The sequence below is a fragment of the Dermacentor variabilis genome, chromosome 7 (genome assembly GCF_050947875.1).
Source record: "Dermacentor variabilis isolate Ectoservices chromosome 7, ASM5094787v1, whole genome shotgun sequence".
NCBI classification, from domain to species: domain Eukaryota; kingdom Metazoa; phylum Arthropoda; class Arachnida; order Ixodida; family Ixodidae; genus Dermacentor; species Dermacentor variabilis.
In genome coordinates, this window is record NC_134574.1 from 172,017,522 (window position 1) to 172,038,136 (window position 20,615).

At 43.2% G+C, this 20,615-nt stretch overlaps 1 protein-coding gene and 1 long non-coding RNA gene across 3 annotated transcripts in view; one reads left to right on the forward strand and one right to left on the reverse strand.

Annotated features, from left to right (window-relative positions):
• LOC142588493 (potassium channel subfamily K member 1-like) overlaps window positions 1–19,248 on the forward strand; it is a 123,365-nt gene extending 104,117 nt beyond the window's left edge. The window contains exons 4-6 of one of the 2 annotated variants that reach the window (XM_075700305.1): window positions 1,611–1,797; window positions 12,038–12,228; window positions 14,637–19,248. In XM_075700305.1, the coding sequence (XP_075556420.1) occupies window positions 1,611–1,797; window positions 12,038–12,228; window positions 14,637–14,675 (417 nt within the window). In that variant the 3' untranslated portion in view covers window positions 14,676–19,248. Of the gene's footprint in view, window positions 1–1,610; window positions 1,798–12,037 lie in introns of both variants that reach the window. The other variant, XM_075700304.1, reaches the window with a different exon arrangement.
• LOC142588495 (uncharacterized) lies at window positions 3,670–11,437 on the reverse strand. Its single transcript, XR_012829719.1, has 3 exons — window positions 11,137–11,437; window positions 6,735–6,883; window positions 3,670–4,708 (listed from the first exon to the last, which is right to left on the reverse strand). It is a non-coding gene; the product is annotated as an uncharacterized LOC142588495 (long non-coding RNA).
• Window positions 19,249–20,615: the final 1,367 nt, after the last annotated feature.

Consider the following 20,615-nt stretch of genomic DNA (forward strand, 5'->3'; position numbering starts at 1 on the left):
GCAACGTTTTCAAGTATAGAACGTAACCAACTAGTCCAAGCCAAAACCTAACTGAATTTGATGCTTTCATTTGGCAATTCTGGTGAATACTGTTATATTCCCTACTGCCTGATGTATTATATTACCCATATGACATTAACTTTATGAGCAAGGTTTGAACAGTAAGTGTTAAAGGAACATAAGGCATCCTGTTAAACATGGGGGCCTTTGAGGTAATAATAAATAATAATAAATAAAAATATGGGCCCTTGGATAAGTTTTACCATAGACAGGCATCAGCTTCTGCAACTACTAAAATACAGCAGAGTCACAAGGCTATAGCCCTGCGTTTTCACTGGCAAAAACTTTTGTGATATCATTTCTGAATGGCCTTATATCACTATTTTTGTTAGTGCTATTTCTTTTGATTTTTCCCTCAGACATGAAAATTAATAGCACTATTGTTCCTGCTCAAATCAAGCCACTGGTAATGCACCATATCTTTGTCCTGGTGCTTACTGTAGTTTCCGGATTTATTGGAATAACTGCCAGTTTATCTCGGATGTGTCGTCAACGATGCATTGAAATATAGTGGCTCAATGTAAACCACTACATTTGATTCAGTGACTGCAAACAGCCCACAAACCGCCCTGCATATCTCCCTTGCATACTGTTCTTTGATGCTACACTCTTGCCTCGCATACCGCAAGAGTAACTATGCCACATGGAGTGCTCAGTTTGAGCAGCTATGGTGAGCACTGCAAAAGGACAAGAGGAAAGACAATGGTGCAACACATATGTACGTTGACATGAAAGTCAGCACCCGTTTGTGTTGATTGCCTTGTTGACTCACTTCACTCATCTTTTTGCACTGTCACTCGCTTACTGTGACCAAAACCAACTGCTCCACAGACAATCCATAATGAAGCAGCTAGCTATGCAGTTCTGCACTGCTCACATTAGTTCTCTCGGATATTAATTACCTGGCATTTGACATTCCATTGTTAAATGATCTTCATGCTGCATAGACATGCATCGGCACTCAATCAGCACTTTCAAACATGGTCAAATAAAGCGGAAAGTTGAATTAACAGTCATCGAACGAATGGGTGATCTAAACCCTATGTAATTTGAATTTGTGCTTATTGATATGGTATCACAATAGAAAAATGAGACATGAAAGAGTGGACTGGAGGTAGCAAAGACTACAAACAAAAACATTTATTGCACGACCACAATACATACTAGGGAAACAAGAACAGAAAAGCATCAAGAGCATAAACAGTCTGAAAAGAATGGTTACATCTGCACGGAGGGACGCTTTCAGGAAAGACAAACATGAGTATCTTTTCACAAAAACACAGTGAGTCAATTTCTTGCTTGTCTAGAGATGATTTATGCACGTAGTTGTATGGTTAAGGCACTCCTGATCTGCACACAAACAGTCGAACCTTGTTATAACGAAATCATATACATGAATATACCTTTGTTATATCCAATATTCATTATAAGCATATTTTCGTTACATGCTATCAGCAAGAAACAGATTTACTCCCATTGTATCCAATTATTTGTTATATGTCAATGTATGGCCAGCAATTGTGTATGACAGTGCCCTGGTTCCCTTGCAGCTGTTGGTGGTGATCTTCTTCTTCCTGGTGCCTGCGGCCATCTTCTCATCCCTTGAGCCAGAGTGGGACTATGTAGACTCACTTTACTACTGCTTCATATCTCTCACAACCATTGGTCTTGGCGATTTCACACCTGGAGACAGCTATGAGCAGCCCTACAGGCCTCTCTACAAAGTGGCAGTTGTGGGTGAGTACAGCATGGCTCGATTATTGCCACGGTTTAGGTCATTCCACTTAGTTTACATGCAATGGCCTCCACTTAATCGACATCCTCTGGACGGATATACTTATTACCGTCTAATTATGGCACAAAGCAAGATCAGTCTCCTTATTCCTATGAGCACAATAGTTGGTCTTTTGTACAAAGCTTGATGCTGAGAAACAGTTGTAGGACTGACCATGTTCACGTCAGTATGTCCCATTTGTTTGAATGAGCTAGTTCTTAAGGAAGAAAGAAACGGCGTGTCTCATGATGAGGTCTTGGTTTTGGCACGTAAAACCCCATAATTTGATTTTTAGCTAGTTCTTTAAAGTTTATTTAGCCATAGCACCGTACCTTGGAAGCACTAATAAGAGCTCAAAAACTGAAAGTGCAATAAACCCTTTAAGCCAGAATGCCTTCTATATAGACAATTTAAGTTCCAACCCATGGATGCCACCACCTTGGGATGTGATAGTATACTTTTCAATTACAGTGAAGCTGTCAGGGGGAGTTTCGCAACTGTTTTCGTGCAGCAAACACCAGCAAACGACAGCCTGGTTGATATCAAATGTAGATGAAACGCAATGTGTGTTGTAGCCCCAAATTGAAACTTTCTGAAACTTTGCTTGAAAATTAATAATTAATGATTACAAAATAAAAGTTATGCTGCATATATCTTCTCATTCATATACGAGACAAGTTATATGCACAGGTTTTTAACCAGTAATCTGCCATTCTTGTGTCTCGCATCGCATTATATACCTGCTCCATATTAAAGGTCAGTGAGGAGTTTCTACAGCTGCAGTAGTAAAAGCTGACGACATGGTGCTGCCTGCGTGGGAGCCATCACGAAGAAAAGTCAGCTATTACTGCGCTCAAACACAACAGCAGGTTTGAGCGAGGCAGTGAGCCAGCAAGCAGAACCCTAGTCCATGCAAGAGGGTGTGAGAGCTTGTTTATACAGCTTTGCTGTCTTTGATGTATCAGTTGTCAGATTTACATAAATCTGATAAGGATTTTTTATTACTTATTCATGTGGCGATATTCAGTTCATGCATTAATGAAATGCTGAGTGCGTGTACAAAAACATACTGTTTCTAAATATGCAGCGATACTGGCTGTTGCTCCTTCATTATAAGCTGCCCTCATAAAACAGCCAATTTCTAGAGCTTCCTCGATATTTTCGCTACTGATGTATGTGGCACTGGCCAGGACTTGGCAAACATGCACATCTCATACATGTGCACTGCTTTAGTGAAACTGGCATCTCCTCCAAATATATGTTCTGTTCAACAACTGTCAGTAATAGTGGTAAAAAACAATCATTCCCTTTTTGAGTGAAGCAAGCTTACTACCTTGGTCTGAAATGGCGGCAGCACAGCATGGTGGGGCACACAGGCACTTCTCAACTGCACCAGTGGTTGTTTATCTACACAACATGCACTTCATTCAGATATGCTCGGACGAAACAAAAACTATCAAACATTTATCCCTGCACAAATTTTGTTTCATTGTTACTGACTGGACAAGACAATGGGGGCTTGTGTATCTGCAGGCAAAGCTGCATTTCCAAAGAGTGCACTGATGTCTGAATGCTGTGCATATATAGAAGGCTCAGGTTTGTATATGCGCTGGTTGTCCTTGTCGAGGGTAATGTTTTTAGGAATGAAAGGCTTCATGACTATTCAGATTGTCATTTCTCGTTGCCCGGTCATCTGGAGTTCATCACTGTGCCGTGTTGTTCTAGAGTGTAAGAGTTGGGGTCGGGCATGTCAAAAGAGGTACCTGGCCCATGCCATCGTCCGACTCATCCATGCTAAGGACATTGTTGAAGGGAGGAATGCGTTCTCATCTAGAACAAGGAGAAATTCGTTTATTTACAATATTTACATGAAAGGTGAAGAACGTTACATTTCATCGGTCTAGCATGACTGAAAATGAAGCACACTGAAAAGCAAAAATGGCTGCTTAAAATCCCCCTCTGTCCTCCCTGCCGTCCAACTTTCATCCACTCGGAGCGTTCAGAGTCGTCGAAGAACCCGCCTTTGAGGGTGAAGGTTCACACACTCACTCCCGCACTTTTGTTTCACTGAACACACTGAATGGAGTGGGGCCTCGTAGACAGGGGTTGTCACACTTGACTCAAGCTCGTGAGTCTTGATTCCAGAGTTTACTGTGCAGTTAGCTGCTGCCTATGTCAAACGACAGTGACGATTACTGGAGTCCATGGGGGAGCACCATAGGAAACCCTTTTCCAGGAGTTTTCTTGCTCCAATTGGTCTGTGAAGGTGACAGCGAACCAGCTAACAATACTCGGTCCGCCAAACGTGTCTAGCCTTACATTTGTTAGCTTCATGAAGTGATTTGTCACAGCAAGCTAGGAGAGGTTAGAAGCTTACTACCCCTGCTGGCCAATCATAACAGCTTCTCCATGGCCCCAAAAATCTTGACTGGCCAGTACTGATAACCACTGGGCAGGAAGAGAGAGAGAAGGGAAGACGGAAAGGCAGGGAGGTTAACCAGACTGAGTCCAGTTTGCTACCCTACACGTGGGGAGGGGAATGGGGAATGAAAGAGGGAGAAAGAGAGAACTTAGGTGTAGGATGTCTATAGTCGGGCACTCAAGTCTGTTGCCCTCAGGTAGCGACAAAGCGCTCGAACTGCTTTCTGGGCCAATGAGCTGTGAGGCCAGGCTCCCAAGATCTTCGCTTCCGTAAATGGCCTGTCATCCAGTCTATTCAAGGCACACTGTAGGGTCGCACGTTGATTATCGAAGCGAGAACAGTGGCACAGAAGGTGACTAATGGTCTCTTCACACTTGCACTTAGCGCACATTGGAAGAGAATGGCTGGTGGCAAGGAGGATGACTTGGCTTGCAACAACCAGCTGCAAAATGCTGAGATACACCCCAGAACATCTCACAATGACAGGAAACAGCAAAGTTAACCCCACAACACTTCTCTGCATAGCAATGAAGTATCTTTGATCCCACTTTATACCAGCCAGGCTTCCAAGAAAACATGAGTGCAGAAACAACAAATACTGCCTTTTTCTACGCAAATTTCTAAGGAATTTTGGGCTGACTAAGTTAGCAATCGTGGATGGAGTCCTTCTGAATAAAAGGTGATTGTCTTGGCTTAACAAAAAAAATTCACAAGAAAATTTAGTTGGGATCCCTAAACACAGAACAAGTTTCAAATTAGCCTGCTCAAGCTATCTGCATTGCTATGCAACTTTCCCTTCTTACATCTAACGGAGAAGTTATCCTGTTGGAGAGTGAGGCTCTATCGGAGCAAGTGGCCATTTTTTTTGCGACATTTGATTAAACCAGGTCAGAGGGCACTGTTCGGTCTCAAAGATGAATCTTGCTCTATACAAGTAACACAACTTCTGGGCTGCCCAACAAAACAGGCACATTCTTTCCCTGAAATGCTATAGGCTTCCTCTCTTACAGTTAGTTTACGGCTGGCATAGAGAATCAGATATTCCTTATTATGATCGCCAACCTAAGTACGATGCCCATTCCCCTGTCGCTTGCATTGCACTGAACTATGAATTCTTTTGTATAGTCTGGCGTACAAAGCACAGGATGAAAAACTAATAACGTTTTCAAACATTGGAAAACATTCTCGTTGCACTTATCCGAGTGCATGCTACTCGATGCTCCCTATCGGAGCGCGTCCATTAAAGGACTTGCTATTTTCAAATAATTCGGAATGTACCGTTGATAGTACCCAACAAGTCCCAAAAATGAACAAATGTCTGTTTTCATGTGCGGCTGTGAAAAATCTCTAATCATAGTTGTTTTAAGCCCCGCCAGCCGTCTCGTGCCCTAGCGGACAACATGGCCCAGATAAGTAACCTATGAGCAAACAAACCTACATTTTTCTACCTTGATTGTTAAGCCTGCTTCTCTCAACCTCGAGAACACCTCAAGGAGTGTAGATTTTTGGGCTTGTTGGTTCATTGCAGCAATTGAAGTCATAGCGCTGCGCTAGATTGACATTGCGCTTATTGACATTGGATTGACGTTGCGCTGACAGCGCTGATTGACATCCTGTCATCTTTCTTGTCCATGTCAATTCAGCGCTATGACTTCAATGCATCGAGAACACCTGCTTGAGGTGTGAAACATGCTGTTTCCAGCTGTCAGAAAAAATTGCGACATTATTAAGATAGGGCAACGCGAACTCCTGCAAATCTTTTAAGTCAATATCCATCAACTTAGAGAAGCTAAACGGCGCATTCTTCAGCCTGAAGCTGAGAATGAGAGGGCGAAAAGTGCCTACAGGCGAGATAAATGTGGCATAGCGGCTGGTACTTTCTGAAACGGGAACTTGCCAATATACCTACATGAGATCTAGAATCGAAATGTATTTAGCAGCGCCGACTTTTTCGGTTCGTTCCTCAATGGGTATCGGGTACAATTGAGCCCTGGTGATGGCATCCAATTTCTTGTAGTCAACACATGGACTAGAGTCCTCATTAGGGGTTTCCGCAAGTATTAGCAGTGACATGTAGTCACTCTCGGAGGGCTCAATAACTCCTAACTCTAGCATGCAGTGTATCTCTGCCTCCATAATTTCTTTTTGTCATGGAGACACCCAGCAAGTCTTTAATCTTACACATTCGGTTGACGTCAGCACTATTTCATGCATTATTAGTTCAGTTCTACCTGGTCAACTGCTGAATCTATCGAAATATTCCCCTAGCAACCCCTTTTGCTCATCTAGATGCTTGGGTTTAAGAGCCTCCGTGCTTACTGAGTGTTCCACAACTTCTTACAGGCTGATTTCAGAGTTGGAGGCCGCCGTACACTCATTAAACACTGTATTAATGTCATCCAGGTCTTGGATGGTAAAGTTCATGACTCCCCTTTGCTCCAGGTAAAGCTTGATAAAATTGCAGTAGTATGTTCTCACCTCCTTCCTGTGACCGGGCACTTTCAGAGCATAGTTAGTATCTGAAAGTTTGTGCAACACTCTAATGGGTCCGTCCCAGTGAACTTCAAGCTTGTTCTTTCTTGAAGGTCTGAGGATCATTGCCTGGTGCCCAGCATTAAAGGGAGACACTAAAGAGAAAAATGATTTATTCTGTATCAGTTATTGACCTTTCTACAACACCAATAACACCACTCTTACAACGATGAGACTCTTGGTAAGCGAGAAAAAGTGGAAAAACAAAAGACGGGTGGCGACTCCTCCTTGAAGTTCCCGCACCTGGGCGCTGTGACGTCCTGGATTTTGATGGCATCTTCTAGGGCCTACTTAATTAAATAGCGGTACAGACTGACTACATTGTGTTCTAAAGAAACCGAATATTAAACATAGCATGTTTCGGGAACATTTACTCAGCCAACGCGTCCCATATGCGAAAACATACTTTAGAATCTCTGACGTCACACTGACGTACCGGCGCGAAATTCAAATACTGGTACTTCGACCTTGATTTTCTCAGCTAATAATCAAACTGTTATTTTGAAGTGACTGCCTACAGGGTTCTCAAACAATGCTTTATTAGTCTAAACTGATTTATTGTTTCGCTTTAGTGTCCCTTTAAACATTTGAAGCCTCGCATTCCTGTCATAATAGAGCTTGGCGTTCTTTTGTGCCATGCCAATGTTCTTTTTAACTAGTTCTTGTGTTGCATTTAGCGAATCCATCAGATTAAGCACATACTCTACCACTGTTTGACTCTCTCCTCTTTCCTCCTACATCTCTCAACATTCTCAGTGGGGAACGGAGTGTCCTCCCACGCACTAGTTCTGCTTGTGAGAACCCTGTAGCCTCATCAGGAACCGTTCGCAAAGCAAACATAGTAGCAGAAAGGCAATTCTCCCAGTCCTCTTTGTGCTCGTAACAAAATGCCACCTCCCTACACTATTTGAGCGTGATAGACAGAACTGTGCATCAACTTTAGCCCGCACTTTTGTAAGAATGTGGAAGTCAGTGAGCTGGTGAATACTGACCCTTGGTCTGCCTGAATTTCGGCTGGAAACCCAACTCGTGTGACTATTGTCAAAAGCGCATCGACTACTTCGATGGGGCTGAGTTCTTTCAGAGGGATTGCCTCCGGAAACTTTGTAGCCGGACACACCATGGTAAACTGCTACCTGTAACCCGACTTTCTCTTTGGTAGAGGCCCTATCGTGTCTATCACAAGTCGTTAGAAAGGTTCTGATATTAAGGGCAGTACCTTTAGAGGAGCTTTCCATGTTCCTCCTGGTTTGCCCGAGCGCTGGCAGGCATCGCATTATCTCGCAAAGTTTTCTACGTATTTGAAACAGCCAGGTCAGTAGTATTCCATAAACAACCTTTCTTTCAATTTGTTTTTGCCTAGGTGACCCGACCACCCATTTCCATTATAGAGGCCCAAAAGGTCCTCCCTGTACTTAGTAGGCACAACTAACTGATCTATAATCTTTCCATTTCAGTCTCTGTAGTGCCGATATAACAAGCCTCCTTTCTCATGCATCGTCACGTTGCGCCTAGCAATGCCATCTTTAGCTGTTGCATGTAATTTAGCAAGGATGATGTCATTCTTTTGCTCAGCTGGCAGTGACTCTCTGTCCACACGTAAGAGCCGATTAAAGTTCTTTGAGGCCGGTGATAGTAATGACCCTGTCTCACTTACGAATGCATCAGCTGGCTCCTCCTGCAGGCATGCACTTTGACACATGCTTTGTGACATGCTCACGTTGAGCTGGTCAGCGGGCAGAATTTCCTCAATCGCTTTTTCATCCTTCGAGCCTAGCTCGGTTTCTGTTATTGAGGCTACCTCTTCTGCTACTTAAGCTGGAGCAGCTTTTGCATTTTCAGCTGAAAGCGACATGATTTGACAAGCTTGGGATCATGTCAACACCTGTACTATGCCTTCTCCAAGTTTCAGCCCCTTTTCACGCAATAACTTATCCGACCGATTCGAAAAAATATAAAGGTACTGCAGCGACAAAAATTTGGAAACTGCAGCCTCAGTCACGAGCTCCCCGAACGGCGCACTGATTTTAACTTTTGCCATCGGCAGACACACGCTGTGTTCTTCCACAACCTGTCTAATCCATGCTACTTCTCTGGTGAAGTCATCTACCGTCACATATGACAGATGGACAATGTCCATAATGGCGGCACTGTCTTTTAGCACCCGGCATGGTTTTCCATTAATATGCAGGTCATGAAGATATAGGCTTAAAAGTTCCATATTCTCGTCTCTTTCGTCCATGTAGGAGAAAACTATGCTAGGCTTCCTGCAGTTTGCAGCGATATGGGTGAATTTGTGGCACTTATAGCAGCGAATCGGTCTGAAAGATTCAAATTCCTTTTTCTGCTATTTTTGTACAGTTTTGCCATTTGACTCCTCCTCGCTCTTTTCTTACATCCTTTTCTCCGCGTCTACATGCTCCAGTGATTTCGTCTGTGATTCCTTTTTGAACGGAAATTGTTTCCACAGTCCATTCAGACCATCCCAATTTTCATCCTCGGCGTTCAGCTTTCTACGCGTCGCGTGTTCTTTGGCTGATTTGGCCGCCCTTTCCACGGTGGTCACAGTTCCTCTGTCTTGCACCCACAGTTTCACAGATTGTGAAACGCTTTTGTAAAGCTGCTCTAGGCACATGCATTCAATAATCATGTCTCTGCTCTCGCATGTTTCCGTGCTTTTCAACCACCCGACTAGGTTTGCCTTTAAGCCATATACAAACTCCGGATATCCCTCACTATCCTTCTTGCCTGTGCTTTGAAACCCTTGCCAAAAAGCTTTGGCTGAAAGGCGGTACTTGTTCAAAAGGCTAGCCTTAACTTTCGCTTAATTATATGCGCCTTGCGCACCGAGTCTGGCGATTACTTCAGCAGCTTCACCCGACGGTAACGCTGAGCTTAGTGTCACAAGTTCGCGGCAGTGCACTTCTCCTTCTCCTCTTTCTTCTGGATTGGATTGGCACGGCTCGCTACATATTTGTGCCACTTGTGCGTGCTTTTCCAAGCGCAGATTGGTGTGCGCCTACTTTTCACACTGGGCTTTTAACAGATTGCTAGCTGCTCACGCTTAAAGACGAAGTGAGCATCGGCAAACACATAAGTGTTTTGCCATGGCCTCACTGTGCATGTAAGCATGCAGGAATGCTGGAAAACATACAAGCAAAGGGACAGGAAAGGTACGCTTTATTTTCCTTTACTTTTTGATGTACCTTCACACTGGGTAGCACTGAGCGATGGCTTCCAACAACTTTGTGGACCCTATCACGGGCGCTCACACGCAAAAAATAGAAAGTTATTGGCAAAAAGTGAAGCGCCACCTCTTTACCGCAACTGCACCGCTGCTTAAGTCCCACCTGACATGGCTGTGGCGTTAGTCGAATAACGGCCACGTGCGCTGCAAAGATTCTTTTCTGCGTTTGTTAGAAACCATCGCTCGGCGCTACCCAGTATGAAGACTTTCCTGCCCTTGTTAGAAGCCATCGCTCAGCGCTACCCAGTGTACAGGTACATCACAAAGTAAAGGAAAATAAAGCATAGTTTCCTGTCCCTGTGCTTGTATGTTTTCCGGCATTCGTGCATGCTTACATACACAGCAAGTGCACGGCAAAAAGCATGTCTGCGCGAGCAGCGAGCGACCTGTTAAAAGCCAGGGCGAAAAGCAGGCGCACACCAATCTGCGCTCGGAAATGCGAGCGCAAGCGTTTAGCAAGCCAGGCCAATCCAATGCAGAAGATGGAGGAGGAGGGAGAGCGCGGCTTTCCAACTTGTGACACTAAGCTCAGCATTACCTCACGTGGCAACATAAACAGCAACCACTGCGGCCATGTACTCGGAGCGAAGTTCATCTTCTCGCAAGTCCTTTCAAAATTTTCTAGGAACAACTCTGTCATTCCCGACCTGAAGTGACTTTAACAGCCTCTCCATGCGGTATGATTCTGCCTCACTCGATCATTCCAGAGCACCTTCACTCGCTCGAGAAAACTCCAATCGTTTACTTTCAAGGTCAACTTGCATTTTTCTTAACTCGCGATCTTTTTCGTGTTCCTCTCTGTCCAATTCTTCTCTCTCTCCATCCTGTTTCTCTCTTTTCCAAAAAAGTTCTAACCCAATTCCAATGGCCTCCTCCCTGGCTTGTTCGGAAATTAGCTTTAATATTTCCAATTTCATCATTTCTTTCTGTACTTCTAGGCCCAGTTCCTCACCGACAACCAACAATTCGTCTCTAAGCAGTGTCCTCAAATCCATGATTGCTGCTTCACTGCCTTGGTCCTGCTCGCTAAACATAACTAGGTAAACACAACCTGGCTAACAATCAACAGTCGAGCTTCCTTGCTGTGCACCAAGCACTCACCGAGCACTCACTGCAGGCACAGCTCCAAGTCGCAAAGTCCATCACAACGCTGCCGCCAGTTGTAAGAGTTGGGGTCGTGCATGTCAAAAGGGGTAGCTGGCCCATACCGCTGTCCGACTCATCCACGCTAAGGATGTTGTTGAAGGAGGAACATGTTCTCCTCAAGAACGAGGAGAAATGGGTTTGATTACAATATTTACATGAAGGGTGGAGAACGTTACATTTTATAAGTCTAGCATGACTGAAAACAAAGCACACTGAAGAGCCGAAAACAGCTGCTTAAAACCACTATGTCCTCCCTGCCGTCCAACCTTCGTCCAATCGGAGCGTTCAAAGTTGTCAAAGGACCCGCCTTTCAGAGCGAGGGTTCACACACTCTTGTTTCACTGAACACACCAAACGGTTGGGGCTTCATAGACAGGGTTGTCACACTTCACTCAGCTTGAGTGAAGTGTGACAACCCTGTCACACTTCACTCAAGCTGGCGCATCTTTATTCCCAGAGCTGACTCCACAGTTAGCTGCCGCTTATGTCAAACGATCGTGACGACTACTGAAGTCTGTGGGGGAGTGCTGTAGGACACCTTTTTCCCGGAGTTTTCTTGCTCCAAATGGTCCGTGAAGGGGACAGCGAACTAGCTAACAATACTCGATCTGCCAGGTGTGTCTAGCCTTACTGGCACCATAGTGCTGTCCGAAGGGGCACATTGTCGGCTTCACGAAGTGATTCATTGCACAGGGCTAGGAGAGGTTAGAAGATTGCTACACGCGCTGGCCAATCATAGCAAGAGTAAGAAGTTGGTGGCTTGTATATTGGTGAAGCCTTTATATCCCAAATACATCATCTCTAACACCCTCTAGCCGTTGTCACAGTGAGTGAATACCATGCGTTCTCTCTGCAGGGTACCTGCTAGTGGGCCTGACATCTATGATGCTTCTGCTCAACGTGCTATACGACATTCCGCAGCTCAACGTGGGCGTTTTCTTTCTGCTCAAGAGCGATGAGATGACCAATGACCCTGAGAAAGTCCGCCTGCACCACGGCCTCGGACCCAAGTACACGCAGCAGATAGATGAGCCTCCACCACCACAGGTGCGCCACATCAAAGCTCGGCCGCCACCATCCTCTTCTTCACCTGAGGATCTGCCGTGACTGGCCACATGTTCGTAGGCACAATGTGTGCAAGGCATGCACAGAACAAAACAAGGAAACGATGGGCATAGCCACGGCTGTGTCCGTGGCGCACGGAAAAGAGGCTTATGTCCCAAACACCTCGACACGTTCCTGAGCTTTAGCAGAAGCTAGTTGCTGTATTATTTTCCAATGCAGCGCTAGCACTGGCCTCAGCATAGCATAAATCTCTTGGAACACCAAATTAGCAACACAATACAGTTGTGATGCAGCGACACTGCTGCCAGCGCAGATATAGCTGTTGAGTACTTTTAAAGCTTGACTAACTATGTGGTACCAGGATTGTGTACGCAGACATTGTGGCGAAATTTGGACTGATGAGGTATCGAATTAGACAAGTGAAGGGCAAAATAGAAAAAGCACTAATGCTGTTGACAAGTTAAACCACTGCCTGAACTCTGAGATGAGACAGTGTGAGGCAGATGAGGGACATAGCACGATCCAAGTGTATCAGGGTCCGCAGGAACTGTGTCGTGTTAACCTTTTTTGTCGCTCTTCTGTTCCAACCCTGCCTTGAGAATGAAACCTCGCTAAATTGCCCATCTATCTCCTTTTGAAGATCTAAGTGTGTGTCAAACAGTAAGCACTGCAGCTTTGAAGCACTAAGGTTTACAGTACTGTTGGCACGACAGCAGTCTTCAGCATGAATGGCCAAAAGTGTACTGTGAAACACTGTACATCTGCGAAGCTTAAAGTGGACTGGCTGAAAACTCTGACCTTTTTGTAGGGACAGATCTAATTAAACAGTGTGAGTTGCAACTGAGGGTCGCAGTGTGGATAAGCTTTCTTTTAAAACTATTACTACCTATCTTCTGCCTATCTGGACTCCTTGGGAAGGCCCTTTGAAGAACTTGCGAAAGAATGTTGTGCATTTTCACGTTCTTGTCATCTCTGTTTTAATACTAGCACATGCTCGGAATGTTAGCATGGGGCTTCTTACTGAAGGTTAGAGTCTGTATTGTTGCAGCAACAACAGTGTTTTAGAGATTGGCACTGAGCATGTTTGTTTGTTGATCCTCTGTAGCAACCCAAAAGCAGGCTGAAGTGACAAACAGTACCAAATGTCGCATTGATAAGGGAGCTAGGTATATATGGTTTGGCTGATTTATCCTCAGTGAAATTTCACACTCAGTGACATTTCTTGGTGCATTTCATTTAATAGATAATACCATGTCCAAATGCATTATTTAATTGTTTTGTTCAGGATTGGAAGCATACATCTTCAGGCACTCTGTGTAACAAAGCTCTGAAGATTTTCTGAGTGGATAGACAGGCAGTACCATCTGTCAGCAGGGGACCAAAACAGCACCACATTCTCTTCTGTGCTGGGCATGTTGTCCTCCTAGGATAAACAGTGCAGCCACTCCTTCCACTCAAAATATTTGCATGTTTCAGCTGGCATATTGCTGGAAGTGACGCATACTTCTGATTTGTTCTAAGTGAAGCAGGCAAGTACTGTGTGCAAACATGGTATTAAATGATGTACACCATCAATAGACACTTATGAATGTGAAATTTTAACATGAACCAAGCAGCAGTTTAGCCAGAAAAACCACTTGCACCTGCCTGCCTTAGCATGCAGCCCTCGGCAGGCCTTTCAGAAGTGACCAAAGTGGTGCTATTTTTTACCTTCTAATTTGTCAGATTAAATTGTTTGAGTTCGCAAATGCAGCAATTAGGTTTTCGGTTGCCAGTCAGGTAATAGTAGTATGATTCGCCTCATGTATATGCAGGCAAAAAATAACAAAAAAGGTTGAGACAGTTCATTCTTTTTTTCACCGATATGCAAGGTGTGTAGTTGACATAATTCTGTTACAAAACACCAGAAAATGTCACTCTTATCGTGATAGGATATTTCAGAGGCCAGAGAACAACAATACAAGACAGGTGGCAACGCTGCCCTGAAGTTCCTGCATGTGCTAGCTGTGACGTCATGTATGTGACAATGTCTGCCCAGGCCTAGTCGGGTTTCTATCAACAAAAATTAACTACATCATGTTCTAAAGGATAAAAACACTGCACTTGGCAAGTTTCAAGAACTTTTGCTGTGTCACACCAGCCCAAATATGAAAAAATAATTAACAGCTTGCAATGTTGCACTGACTTACTGGCAGAAAATTATTATAATAAGGTATGGCCTTCATTTCCTCTACTAGTAATGAACCTCTTACTGCGATATCAATAAATATAGGTTTTACAAGGATTGCATAGGTATGTAGATTATTAGTTTTACGAACAAGCAGTCTCAAAAGTACACACATTTAATTAAACAAACATCTTGTTTTTGTTTTGTTTTTCCTTCTTTTCAGTTTTACAAGGAGGGAAGAATAAAGAGGACAGGCCTGTGAGCCGCACGGTGTCTGGAGTGGTCTCACTGCATGAAAGGACTTTCCAAGTTTAGGGCACATGTTGTGAGGGTAATCTAACTGGATCGCTCAGAGTAATGAAATTGAAATTCATTAAATAAATGCTACAAATGGAATGCTTAAGGTGTATTTCGGCAGCAATGGCCTTATGGGGAGAGTAAAGGAAGTCATTACATTTAATGAGGTTGGTAGCTTACACCTTTGAAGTGGCAGACATGGACTCCCATTTAAGAGCAGCAAGTCAGCTAGCCAGAAAATGAGGCAAAAAAGCAAAGTATGTTTGGCAGTGCCAAGCACAAGTACTGGAAGAAAATTCCCTGCAATGTCGCACGTGGTTGCAGCCAAGGATAATTGTTGGTTAGAGAAACAAGATCCTCGTAGTGCAATTTAAAGTAAAACTCAAATTAACCTCGCATATTTTGTGGGCAGTTCTAGAAGAAGCTCTCGGATCCATGTAGACTGTGGAATCTGCATGACATCGCAGATGCTGTGGTTTTGGCGAGAGGAAAGTTGAAAATGGCCAAGCCAGTCTTCATTTGAACTTCTCTTCACGAAGAAGTCCTTATTATCCCAATTAATAAACCCAAACTGATTTTAAGAGCAACCACGGTGATAGACCAGTTATATTGTATGTACATTTTGCTACTAAATGTTCCTTTAAAGGTCTCTGTAGGGGTTTGCAAAGCAGTCAAGTTGAGCCTCGGAGCTTTCAGAGTTACTTGAGAGACCCTTGTCTATGTTATCAATGCCTTAAAACATGCACATGATTTAAGAGATGACAAAGGCAGGATGCCTGCCTTGGTTTGTTGTCAGAGCTTGCATCCTGAGATATGCTGCGTGCCTGCCTTTCGATTTCAAGGCAAAAAATGTTTTCTTCTCCTTGCGTTTCTACTGCACATTATGGCGCAGCCTTCCTGTTGGCTCACATCACTGCTTACTTGAAAACACCTGCCAGGGGGAAGGACGTGAAACTAGCTCTTAGCAGTAAGGCCTAACTACAGCAAACAAAATCGCTACAGAATTTGCAGCCACGTGTATTGTCTATTTTCCTTAATGCCCCTGTCACGCAGCAGTAGTTAAACATGATTCCCTGTCAGGTCAACCTGTCTTGAGTGCTGCTTATGTCTGGGCTGGCTCGGGCAGGCCACTGCTGTGACATGCCTAATACAGCTTGTAAGTGTTTAGTCAGATAAACCATAGCACTGCACATGTTCATGTCCAAATGCAAGGACATATCGATTTTTTTCTCGTGGATTCACTTTTGCTATATGACTGGTGTATTGCTTGTGCCCATATATGTCAAATTTGTTTGTAAGCATGACTCAAGGCATATAGCCTGTGATTGTCACGCAAACTGTGTAATTTGTGGCAGTCCTCTCTCTCTCTCTCTTTCCCCTTCTGCATGGTGTGAGTGCCACAGCAAAAAGTAAGACAGATCTGCCATCACCCTGTGTCTGAATGGTTGTGTGTTCTGTGTAACTGTTTTAATGGATGTCGGTGCACTAATTTCATCAGGAGGCTGCCTGTCCTCCAAACCATAAGCTGTGTCGTACAATTGCATTCACACATGGCAAAAACAAGGACACTGGGTAGTTCTGCATTGTGGTACACGTTACAGATAACATAAAGAGTGAAGCAACAAGAAGACCATCATCTGTAACTTCAACCAGTTTGCTGAAGTAAGAAATGACCCATTTTTCAGTGAAGCCGTAGTGTGAACTAGAGGAATCAAAAAGCCGGCTTTAAATTATAATCTGTTTAACTCTGTCTAACGCATGTTGTCACTGCTCACCAAAGTTTAATTAAACCTGGAATTATCACTCTCAATAGTGCTACATGCTGTATGTTAGCCTGGTTGTTGATCCTGTAGATTAGAAACTGCAGTGTAATAATGCCACTGTTCCAATGAGATGGGTTAAATTCAAATGATCCCAACAGTTTATTCATGGCCTGAACAACCTCATTATCAATAATTTTCAAACCTGCATTCACACACTTTATTGTTAGAACTGAGAAAAAGTATTGGCACGTCTATTATGTAAATTGACACTTATTCGGAGCATAATCTCCCAAATGTACATAGCTTATCAGCCTTGGCACAAATATGTTGTTAATATTTGTGTAAGTTGTTTCTATGCCTCCCCTGGTCTCTAAACAGATGTGGCTGTTCTGACATGTTTAAGAGAAACGTTCAGGTTGGTCAAGAAATGTCAGTCTGCAGGCCCTTGCACTTAATTTGAGCTTAATGCTGATGAAATATAAAAACATATTCGAGAAGCTAGCCTTCAGAAAAGATGCAGCATCCAAATTTTGGATGTCACGTCAGGCAAGCTTAAAGGCATCAGGCAAGCTATGCCTGTAGTTAATGTACGACACAACAGAATGTAATTAAGTGGGTTGTGTAGAACTTGTTGCTGGGCGAGTTGGTTGGGATCCAATGAATACATTGTTGCACCAAAAAAAGGAAAATAATGACTTGGGAGGGAGAGTATGAAACGAAAGATCGAGCACTCGATCTTTCGTTTCATACTCTCTCTCTCAAGTCTTTATTTTCCTTTTTGGCGCAACGATGTATTCATTAAGTGGGTTGTTATGGGGGGGGGGGGGGGGGTCATGAAGGAACCCGCAGAATAAGCTTATTTGGTCAGTGGCTGTGGTGTCACTTGCAGTAAGTCTTTATTGATGAGTGACGAAGTGCTGGTGCAAACTTGCATCCCAAGGCCCTTTAAAGAACCTTTACCTTTAAGTGTTTGCGCTGACATGACTAAATTATGTACGCCATAGCAACAGGTCTTGCCTCTCCAAGCTTTACACTCAGAGGAATATTTGTTGAACTGCCCTCTCTTGCCACTCGCTTTCACTCGCCACTGCAGTGTGGCCATCACAAATTCTTCAGTATCAGTCACAATTTTACAAGTGTGGTAGTAGTAGTAGTAGTAGTAGTAGTAGTAGTAGTAGTAGCAGTAGCACTGTCTAATGTAGATTTGATGTCGCTATGCCAAAGAACCTCAAGGTACTGTGTGGCTATTTTAATTTTTATGCAAGAGTTCGATGAAATAAGTTTTTCTTTTTTTTTTCATTCACTCAGAGACTGCCGTGTTTAAACTGCACCTCACAATGCTCGAGGTTCACCTGAAAAATAAATTGCCCTGATAATAGTCCTACACAAAACGGTTGTGGCTTCAGTGGTGTAGCTGCAACTCTTGTAACTGTTCAAGAACTATTTCGAAGCTATTTAATTAGACACACACTTGATTCACCTGCAATTGTCATGATAGCTTGAGAGAACATCTTTGCTGGGCCAGTTGGTATTGATTCATTATACCTATTTTTAAGGTGCCAAAAAACAACACACAGCGCACAAGAGAGGCGCTCTGTCTTGTCCTCTCTCGTGTGCTGTGTGTTGTTTTTGGCGCCTTATAGGCATAACGAGTCATGACAGCTTACCCAACAACTCTGCTGGACAATGCCATGGTTTTCCCACTTCTCAACCCAACCTTCCTTACGAAAGTCACCTTAGCTTCTTCAAATGTTAGCTGTAGCATGCCTTGTTATATTTGTCTCCTGTGCCGTTTGTTGTGAAACCAGCATATCATTCTGTAACCATGTGATAGTGACGTACACGACGCTTTCCTGCAGTAGCTGGGACAGTGTATTCACTTTGAGTTTCTCAAGAACCTTCTAGCTCTGAACACACCATATCCCTGTTACAGTTTAATGCTTTCTTCATTGTGTGGACAAAGACTAATTAAAAAGAAGTGTGGCCTCGCGTTGGTGAAAGGTGCACCTTCATTCGAAGTGATAATGTGTCTTGTGTAAAGCGTAATGCACTTCGCTTGTGTCATGCACACAATTTAAGAATTGTAAAACACTGAGAGCTCTGTTGCATAAATGTTGAACATAGTTCCCGATAAAAAGGTCAATATAGGTATATACATTGTTTGCTCAAAGAAAAGTATAGTAGTTTTGGTGGCCAGGCACACAAAAATACATTGCTTATGGCTACCCATATCAGGATGGACAGCATTAGAACAGTAAGAAAATGAGTGCAATGCTTGCTACTGTTTCTCCAAGTCTTTATTCGCCGTTTTCTTTTCTTTCATGTGACCTGTGTGATGTTTGCTGCTTGCTCCCATCACCCTCTTACAATATACTCACTTCACCCAAATTAAAATTTACCTGCACTATGTCCAAATACTGCTGTGTGCGAAACACGCATTTCAGGCTTACGATCACCTCCTTTTTTGCTTGAAAAACCTTCTAAGCTGCGCTTTTAAGCACCTAACCATAAGATTCCCACGTCCAAGGTTCAACGACACTTCACATGTGATACTTCATATTGAAATATATATATATAAAGATATTATATATTATACATAACTATAAATGTGTCTATATGTACATATAAACATTCATTGTGGTTGTTTGTTGTGTGCTATGGTGGCTTACAAGCCATGCCTGTTTGCTTCTATAGGACTTTGTAACTGTTATGGGGCAGAGTGAAAAAAGAGGAGCTGAATAAAGATGGAAATGTTTGTGGGTCTTTGTTCATGAACTCTTGTGCGGGCTTTCCATTCTCGTATGCACAGATGGCATCATATCTGTAATATAGTTATGAATATAATGTGCTTCATTAGCCTCGCAATTGCAGCAACAAAAAAATAATGGTATCTATATTCAAGCAAACACAGCATTACACCTGCTAGCCTTGAATTTTTTTTATATGTACAGCAGTCAAAGCCAAAAAATCCTGAAAGTTGGTTGAACGGCAATAAAAGTTCTATTACCCAAGATGTTCAAATATTTATAAAAATTCAAAACATTCTTTGGTAGGGGTGCTGTGAACATGGCTGTGAACACTTTCAGGGTGTCTACTAAGTTGACATTTTCAAATTCCCCGAGTTTTCCAGGCTTTCCCTGAGCACCTTTGCGAAATTCCCTGAATTAGCCAGAACTTTGTTTTATGTAAAGACGGGCTGGACACCATGTTGCCCGATGCTGTCATTCTCTAGTAAGCATGCGGAAACAAAAAAAATAATTTAATCCAGTTTGAACAGTAAGCAGTAATATCTATTTTATTCAAAAAGAGAACAGAAAGAATGTGGTAGTAAAATTCACAGCGGAAAAATGGTAGAACCCATTCCGAATCAAGTCTAAAATTTTCAAATATGAATGAAAAGGAGATGCATACAGAAGTAAATATTTTCGAATATGAGCTATTTCTATGAACTGATAGCAAGCTCATCGGTATGAGGCCTGAACTTTGTCACAACTAAGATTCATTCTCAGCAGCTGGGAAGTCAAGCTCAACTGTCCCGACATACTCTCAGCCCGTACACAATATCTCTGTGTTGAGTTTCACTGCTTTAAAGGGTTTATTTTGGTTTGGATGAGGGACAGCTGCATCTCGGCATCAGCCAACACTTTGTTTTCTTGAGCTCAAGCTCCTTCAAAGAGGCGGTGGCACGCTTCCTTTCTTGTTAATTCCTCGGTGCATCGGTCCCTTCTGTTCTCATCCTTCCATCTTGCGTTCGGCCACGAATCATTTGAAGCAGCCTCTTCGTCAGTCGTACACTTAACAATTGATTTTTCGGACTCCCTAGGGGCTGCGAAAAACATTTTAAAAATGGGGCAGTCCAAAAAAATATGAATGCATGTCTTTAACTCTATTGTTACCACACATATTAAAATCGATCCCCGGTGATCAACACTTTAGATCGTGATTTCAACATGTTGGAGCCGTTTTATCCACTTAAGGCCATCCAGTAGTTAGTACAGGAACTGGACTTTCAGAATCAGTTAAAATTTTCATACTCTGGTGATGTGATTCTTCATGGACCTTTTTGCGAACGAATGAGCGTATGTTGTAGCGAAAAGAGGCGTGACTGTCACCTGCCGTGCTTCAGAAAAAAATCATGTCGC